At 38.6% G+C, this 9,255-nt stretch overlaps 1 protein-coding gene across 1 annotated transcript in view; it reads right to left on the reverse strand.

Moving 5' to 3' along the window:
- The window catches only part of scin (scinderin), a 29,633-nt gene extending 20,795 nt beyond the window's left edge, over positions 1-8,838 (reverse strand). The window contains exons 1-3 of the mRNA XM_006636182.3: positions 8,392-8,838; positions 5,050-5,204; positions 4,294-4,455 (exon numbers count right to left, since the gene is read on the reverse strand). Coding sequence (XP_006636245.1) covers positions 4,294-4,455; positions 5,050-5,204; positions 8,392-8,584 — 510 coding nt within the window. The 5' untranslated portion in view covers positions 8,585-8,838. The remainder of the gene's footprint in view (positions 1-4,293; positions 4,456-5,049; positions 5,205-8,391) is intronic.
- Positions 8,839-9,255: the final 417 nt, after the last annotated feature.

A 9,255-nucleotide genomic window follows, 5' to 3' on the forward strand; every position in this document is an offset into this window, starting at 1 on the left:
GGGAGATGAAATGGCCATGGTCGATCAGAGTTCCTGAAAGTGATGACATCAGGAAAAGAGGAGACAGCAAGGCAGCAGCAGAGAGATGGTTGTGTTCAGTGGAGAATTTAAGTTTCAAAGAGCCACTCATTGAAGAAGAGGTGAGAAAGCTGTCACGCCCTCTACATCTAGAGGGCGTTCCTTCTCCGTCCTGTTCTTAGTTTCCCTGTGCTTCTCTTATCCTTCTGTTGTGTCATTGTGTGGGGCTATATATTTTCGGGGCACTCTTTGCTCCTCGCTCAGCATCGAGGGTTCGGATGTCTTGATACCCGTCTAGCACCAGGCCGTCTCTTCCGTGGCCTGAGGGCACAGGTTTCTACCGCAACATCGTCTGACCCCCTGAGCCCGGGATAACCTCTGTGTTGCCCCTTTTGCCGCTATGCATAGGGTCTCTACTGCTCTCCTTGTCATTCTATGGCTTGCCCTTCCGACATCCGGACAAAAGCAACTCCGTTTCTGGTTCTGGTTTGTAGGGGGCGAATGCTTACCAAGGTAAGGTCTTGGTAATGCCATGGGTAAGAGACACCTGTCTCCAATAAGACTGATGCACTGAGTGCTATAAAGAATTTGCACAAGCAGCGAATATTTATACCTAGGAGAGCAGAAGTGTAAGATTTGACCTCCCCCTGAACTTCTGTTAAATAACACCATAAGTATCTTTTTCTATTGAGTCAGGTTCTTCCTAGATATCAGCTTTCTTTAATTTCTTTGTTGATGACACCAGATTGATATTAATCAAGTAATAAAGGTTCATACATCTGAACACTCACAAAACCAAATTTTCTTATCAACTCTGCAAAGGTGTCAGCTTTAGTTTGGCTATTGGTGGGTTATAGAATGAGACCAAGTACCAGGCTGAAGAATCCTTGGGTACATTTTTGACACTCATGCAGTGCTGTGAAGGTATGAATCTGTAATCTTCATAACATTGCCCATATCCACACATATCTCACCCAGACAGAAGCAGAAAAGCTAATGCACACTTCTGTCATTTTCAGGCTTTGATGCTTGCAATACAGTGCTTGCTGGTGTATCCAGTCATGTTTTTTAACAAGTTGCAGCATGTACTGGACTCAGCGGCTTGGGTGTAAACCAAAGTTTAAATTAATGAGAATACCTAAAACTGTATATCACCTGTTTTAGTTTCCTTGCAATAATTTCCTGTGGATTTTAGAATAAAATTCAAAACATGCTTGCTCACATGTAAAGGCTTCAAAGGATTGGCTCCTGACTACACCAGTGAGCTGTAGTCTCCACCTTAAACTTATTCATTATCTGTAGATTCTGACCATATGTCAATTCCCTATACAACTCTTTGGATACAGGAACAATGTCTCCTGATTTAATAAAAATTATAATTCCTTCTCTCAGAAACATTCTGAGTCTCAGAGTGTCAGTTCAGTACAGTTTGAGTATTGCAGATGAGTATTAGATTAAACACTTATTTTTGGTAAAAAGCCAAAATGATGTTTCCAAGACTTTTTAAGTTTTAAAAGACACAGTCTGACTACAGAATGGAAATAATTACAGTGCTGGAAAAAATAAAACATTTTTATTCCAAAATAGCAACACATAAACACACCATTGAGAGACAGACATTGTGTGTGATGCACTTATACAAACTGCTTGTCTATAATTTCTGAAACAGATGTATTGTTGTTTCTAAACTACATCCTGATGTAAGGACTAAGCCAATAGTTTAAGTAGCCAGAATTGCTTATCCTTCAGGTTTATACCTAAAACTCTAGTAATCATATACTCTAATCCTTCAAACAGATTGCTTTACAGGTCTAGTGTGGGTGAATACACAGAGATACACAGAATACACAGACCACCTATATGGAAAGAATATCCTAGGAAGCAGTGTATCAGAGAATTAATTTAAAGGGTAGATTTTGCCTAACCAACTTATCAGAGTTCTTTAAACAAGCAACAACAAAAATAGATACAAATAGAGCAAGTAATATGGGCCATTTAGATTTCAGGCTTTTGATCAGGTTCTCCATAAAATGTGGAAGGCATTGGGAGAAATGAGAGTGTTTGGATTTAGAAGTGATTATTAAAAAGAAAAGAGAAGGTACAGATAAGAAGTGAATATTCAAATTGGGGTAGTTAGTGGAGATAGTACCACAGGGCTCTGTACTAGGACCACTGCTCTTCTTAATTTATATCAATGATTAAACTAACAACTAACAGTCAGGTTGATGAAAGAACAGGATAAGCGAAAAGAGCAGAAGCTGCAAATGAAATTCAGAAGGACTCAGATAAAATTCAAGACTGGGCAAACATCCGGCAGATGACATTTAATGTAGGCAAGTGCAGGGTTTTGCATGCAGGTAGCAGAGACATCCTGTAAACTATAAATTCAAAATCGGAAATGCTCCGTTAAAAGAAGTAACTTGTGAAAACGATTTAGGAGATTAAGGTGTCTCTAAGGAGATCAAGGCGTTGCACTATTAAGACCTTTTTTTAATATTGTATAAGAACCTGGTCACCAAAAGATTTTGCTGCTCTGGAATCATTGCAGAAAAGTGTATCCAGATACTGTAGATTCTGGTACATTAAGGATTGTCCTACACTTATGGGCTGAAAGAACCAAACCTTTTTAGTTTTGAACGGAGAAGACAATGAGGGAACCTGATTAAGTATTCAAAATTTTATAATTTCTTCATAATAAACAGTGAAATTCGAACCAAAAAATACGAGCGTAAACTATGTACACATTAAAACACATACTGTAACTATGCAACATACAAAACATTAAAAAAAACAAAATTGCACTGATGAAGTGTGACAAGCAGAATAGAATAATGGATTGGAGGGTAAGAACAGAAACAGGAATATGGAAAATCTTGTGGGTATTTAGGTTAGGACAAACAGCAGAGAGAAGGGACCATTACTTTTCAGAAAGAATGCTGAACTGTATCCCAAGAGACAATATATGACTTCATCTAGAAACATATCAGTAAAGACTATGTCCTTCTTTTCTGAATAAAAATAATCAAATGAGATCAATTATACAATTTTAATTCACATTTCTGTAAAATTCTGTTTTTTTATATCATTACATTAAAACCCCTCAATCATAGATGTTCAGAACTGATGTTTATCTTAATTTTTAAACACGAAGCTAAAGTTTAAAAAAAGACTCCTGTGTCACAGGTGTGGGTTTGCTTTGTGGTTTAAGGTGGTTTGGCCCAATTACCATCTGGGTATCATACTTTTAAAAACAAGTACCTACCAGTTTCCAGGAAGCTAATTCATTCTCACCTGTTCTGTAAGATGTAAGTAAGTAAGTACTCACTGTATGTAGTAAGTTACTTATAACAGATATATCAGACATTGAACTCTCACGTGCAGAATAAAGTCAAATATAGAAAAGGTTGTTTCTACAGTTTTCTTTGCTGCAAAGCTGGAACAATACATCCAGAATAACAGAGAAATTAATTTTGAATCCTTTATGATGTACAACACAGAATATTTTCATCTTTACAAATGTACAAATGCACCAAGAGAATGCACACGTCTGTAATTAATTTGAATTGTTCATTAAGTTTGTAACTGATTTATTTATATTTTAAATAGTGAGCTGAGACTGTATGCTGTCGATTGTTTGAGTATACTGGTCCTTAAAAAAAACACTGAAGTCATGAACTCAAGTCAAATACTAGGTGCCCATTGTGTGGTATTTGAATTGAGTTAATATTGCAAAATGAGTTGCTTAATAATCTGTACAAAAAGACAATCAATATAAAGTGATTTTAATTAACAGAAGAATAGCAAAAGGCAGTCCAGATGTATACGTTTTCCTGCAGGACAGTGCTAAGATTACAAAAGCTTTTTTCTCCAGTCAGGAGTCCATTAAAACACCTGTGGGACCAACATGCCAGTAATATAAACAGGAGCCAGTTATGACTGGCCAAGCTTCGCCAGCTGGCTGCAGCTCTACAAGAAGAATGATGCCTGTCCTACAGCAGTCCACACAAAGGCTGACCAGCTCATTGTGTCAACATCGCCAAGATTGCATTACTGCCCAGAAAGGTCACGACTGTTAATAAGTTTGGAATAGTTTCATTTTAACACTCTGTTCCTTTTCACACTGAAAGTGTAACGCTGTTGCTTATCTGTATTTTTATTCATGTGTTTTAAAATATTTGATTAAACCTATTAGACCCGAGTGTAACATTTTGTTTTGTGGCTCAATACTTGTGTATGTGCATTTCGATTCGTCACGATTGACAGACAGACACTTACTGCACCAAGATCCACAATAAAGCAGTCTCCTCTGTTGAAACTAGACCAGCTAAGAGGAACTTCGGTGGCCCGGACTACTCGTCTTCCTTTAATGTGAAACAGCCTTTCTGCTGACTGATCATTGATGACAACATGTTGAAATCCTGAAGCAACACCTCCAGCCTGAGAGAAGAGAAATGTTGTTTAGACCTGAACATAAGTCATAAAGAACACTCTTAAAACTGAGATTAATACAATATGAAACTCTTATGACCAAATCTGTCATCTTTTTTTTTTAATCTAATACCGTTCGGTCAGGCATGTACATTTTTATGGTTCACTCGTATCTGTCTTGAAATCTGCAATGGGAAAATAAGTAGAGGTTCAGAAATGATGTTTCTCTGTTTAAACAAAGGCAACAAGAAGAAGCATTTATACAGTATAATAGGTTTATTCCATGCTGAAAAGAGAAGAGAGAAAACACAACGTTTCGGCTGTGAAGCCTTCTTCAGGTGTGCCGAAACGTTGTGTTTTCTCTCTTCTCTTTTCAGCATGGAATAAACCTATTATTCGTTCCTTTGCAGCCGAGGCATGCTGACGCAGCTCCCCACCTGAACTCCTTTATACAGTATATAGTGAACAATACATTGGGTTTCATTTAATGATCTATAAGGTTTGTCATTTGAAAACCGAAAACCACTACAATAACCAGTTCCACCTAGCCTGTTATCACTGCGTACAGTATATCGCAAATGCATGATTTTCATTTTGATTCACCTTATACTTGATTCCACCTTTGAAATAGCTGGTGAAAGATGTGGACTCATATCCCTGTAGCTCTCGGTACTGGACAGGTTTCCCACCCAAATAGTCGTCCATCTGTACTGTGAAGATGGCAGCTGCTGTGCTCTCGTCCTGAGTGCATTCTTTACCTGGAGGAGGACAAAAGCGTCACACCCTACCAGAGACAGAGGATGAGCAGGTTTCCTTTGTAGGTGCCTTCAGCACTTAATTTCAAACATAAACATTTCATCCCAATCCTCCAACTGAGCCAAAAGAAATCTTATAGGATGTAAGATCTGAATCAAAGCTTTCATAACACTGTGATTTCTTACCGTTTGTGTTGCTTTTGATTACAGACAAACACACACTTTTACTGTGAAACACAGTTCCTGCGTGTGATGTGTGATGAGACGTTGTTGAAAGGTCACAGTTAAAAAGTTCGAGTTAGTTCCTCATGGTAACATACAGCTGGCAGAGTGAAGACAAGGGTGAGCTGTCTCGGTCCTGGCGTGGGTCCACCTGCCTTATCTTGTAGAAGTGACTGCAGTGGTTTGCCAGGTGTGTGTGAACTTCTAACTCCCCCTATTTAGCACCAATAATTAATGCAAAATTGGGGTGATGCAATAGGAAAGCCTGTGTAATTTAAGTTAAAACAATAATAAAAACTTAGTTATAGTGCACAAAATAAGAATGTGCTCATTAGCTGTGGTAAATACAGCTAATCCAAGCTCTGATCGATGCCCTGTTCTATAAAATGTGTAACATGATACATTTGTAGATTAGCATGGTACTCCATGCACCATAAAATGAAATAAATAACAGTTTTATTTTATTACAAGGTTCTGTGGATTGGATCATATCAATGATGTCCTACCTTATCTTATCTGGTGCTCACTAATTAAAGTTGACAGAAAGTCATGAGGATAAACACTTCTGAAATGAACATAAGAGCGCAGATAATCCTCCCCCCACCCTTAAAGTGGCGTTGACCTCTACAGAATTGGTGATGCTCTTTGCACCAATTCAATTGTTTGCATCATCTCATCAACAGGTAAAACCTCAGCCAAGGCCACAGGAACAAGGAAAAGCAGTCTGCAATCTCAAAGGCTCCAGTGCCAGGAGCACATCTACTGTACTTACCATACAGACAAGGCGAAAAGGCTATTTCTACTTTTCTACACACAACAATGAAACATCGTGGAGAGAAAGAAGCAAAAGGGGAAGCCCATTTTTATTTCCTTTCCTGACATGCATAACAGAAATACCTTCTGTATGAAGAAAATACTAAATAAATAAGATATTCTTTTTTCCTACGTTGTCAGGTCAATGCACTGAGACTACAGACCTTGAATCTCTTTTATTAAGAAATAAAAAAGACGATTTGTCGTATTACTGTCCTGTCCGACTGCAAACAGCAACAATAGCAAGCATGTATTCTGTCCAGCCTTGTCAACTTTTAAATGTCTTAGCATTGTAAGACAGGTCACATAAATTACTTCTGCCTCTTGTTCTGTGCTTGCTGAGTTTAAAGGCTGTGTGCCTTCAGTTGTTCAGCCACATGACAATTACAGCTGTGTATTTAAAGTCAAGCAAAAGCACTGCGATCAGTAATAACCACTGTTGGCTTCAATAAATTATTCATTCATCAAACACATTTATAGTAACCAAGGACAAGAACAACTGATGAAGGCTAAACTTTAGAATGAATACCATGTTTATGCACATCTCTGATATAATAGCAGTATGTCATTACTATGCATATAAAACATATTTGTTAATTAATATTTAGCAGATCCATAATGGCATAGAAATGGAAAGCAAGTCTTACATCCTTGAGGTTGTTGGCTCAGGACTGGGAAATTTTATTCACTATCAGAAGACAGGAGCCACAGTAGCACAGTGCAAATGGCTAAAAACTGATGCAGCTGTGAATTTGTACAAAGATCATCATCATACCGTGAATTAGCAACACCTGTGACTGTCTGGCTTTGTTGCAACACAAGCAACAATATCTGTGTGGACTGACTGCATCCTGGCACTAATGCTACTGTTTGCTCTCCGGGATTCAAGCACAAGACAAAAGAAATATACAGTGGTTGTTTTGCAGTGCGTGTCATAGAAAACATGTTTGTTCACTGCAGCTTTGGTCCCAGTTCACAATTCAGCCTCATTGCTGCAAGCAGAAGTCTGGTGAAATAACAGGGGCTGTTATGCGTTCTGCGGTGCAAGACAGTGGGAAATCATAACTAGAATAAGATAAGGTCCCTAGAAAATGTGCCTTTGCTTATTTAAAATATTAAAAACTGTATCAATATACAAGATCAAATTTGCAAGACACCATTGTTAGCATTTAGATACATCCTGTTCTGGGTTCATTCGTTTATTTTAGCAGGCAGGTTAATTGGGAACACATTATCATTTGTAGCTAAGACCCAGATAAGCAACAACGCATCTGGTGGAACGTTGTGAGAAAAGGACCTTGCTAACAGGAGCAACAGCTGTTCAAGCCCAACCAGAGCTTGATCCCAAACTCTCTGGGCTGGATCCTAGTGCTTTAACTTCTATTCTGTTCTGAAACCTTTTATGTTGGCCTTCAAGAGTTATTATTAATTTGTAGGATCTTATCACCAATAATTGTGCTCTTCACATCTGGTATAACGTTCAAAACCAGGCTATTTTTGACTGGTAGACTTTTCCTCTTTGAGGCCAGATATTGCTTTGTTTTGATGCAGCTCGGTTCAGCTTTTTTTTCGTGTAATCGTGCTTCAAATCCCAACTAGTGAAGGATGAGGCAGTCTGAGTAATACATTCTAGAACCTAGTGCACCACGTCCCTGCCTTTTTTGTCATCAATGAAATAAGGAGCTGCCAGCTACTGCTTTTTTGACAGATTTTCTTAAAAATGAGTTGGAAAATATAATTAAATAATAACAAAGGCGATCATTCATGATGGAACATGAATGAGTTTCTTGTCATACTTAAAGAGGGATTCAGGTGTTCTTCTGGCAGAGTAAGACAAAAAATAGAACCAAATTCCTAAGTACTGGGAAATTAAATAATAATAAAGACTATTAAAAAAACAAACTACTTTGCACAGAACTGTCGAGACAAAATCTCACCCAGCATCACCTGTGGTTTAGACAGGCCGTTATGGTTTATCAGGCACCGCAGGTTAAATTATGACATTCAAATTTTGTGCGAGCCTCTGCAGTTTTTCTTTTTGATAATCAAAACCAGACTTGAATTATATACAATGTTACCGTGTTAATCCCATGAAGACACTGGAAAAGAAAACAATCAATTGGCGAAACTGGGACTTATTTATTTTTTTACTTACCAAGCCAGTAGTGCAGATCATAAAAATAACTTTCCTTGTGTTTTATGGTATGGAGGACAAGATAAGCATCTCCCACGTAGAAGTTGCCATGAAGACTTACTGGTACTGGTACCAGTTCCATATTTTCAATTCTCCAGATCTGAAGGCCAGCAGTCTTTCCTGCCTGCTCAAACTCCTTGTGATACAGAACCATCTTCACCTGACTTGCTAGCTCAACTGTATTACTAGTGCTCAATGTCTGAGTAGCAGAGTGCCCTTCTCTGTGCCTGGAAAGAACTGAGTGAATCGAGCTCTGTGCAGGCTCTGAAGTGTGTGCTGCCCTGTGGGTGTGTCTCAGCCAAAGTACACATCCACTTCTGGTTTAGCATCTGCTGCTGATTTGCTTGATTTACAGCTTTAAAAACAAACAGGGAAACATTTCTGAGCGTGTGGGGTTTTATTGTATCTTTCTGAGTTTCTTGATTCTGTGATCAGCCTGTTGAGTAAGCGTTTGAAAAGAGTGGGTGTATCGATGTCACCCGTTCTTAAATGTGGAAAGTCACACATTCCATATTTAAAAATCACAAAATCACCACTGACGTTCCTACATTGAGTTACCCATACGGTTCTTGGTGTACTTCTGCTTAGCGGAGCCAGTGCATGACAGGATCATCACAGTTCCTGCGTGTGATGTGTGATGAGACGTTGTTGAAAGGTCACAGTTAAAAAGTTCGAGTTAGTTCCTCATGGTAACATACAGCTGGCAGAGTGAAGACAAGGGTGAGTTGTCTTGGTCCTGGCGTGGGTCCACTTGCCTTATCTTGTAGCTTCTAACTTCCCCTATTTAGCACCAATAATTAACGCAAAATTGGGGTGATGCAATAG

Source organism: Lepisosteus oculatus, chromosome 10 (genome assembly GCF_040954835.1).
Source record: "Lepisosteus oculatus isolate fLepOcu1 chromosome 10, fLepOcu1.hap2, whole genome shotgun sequence".
In the NCBI taxonomy this organism is placed as follows: Eukaryota; Metazoa; Chordata; class Actinopteri; order Semionotiformes; family Lepisosteidae; genus Lepisosteus; species Lepisosteus oculatus.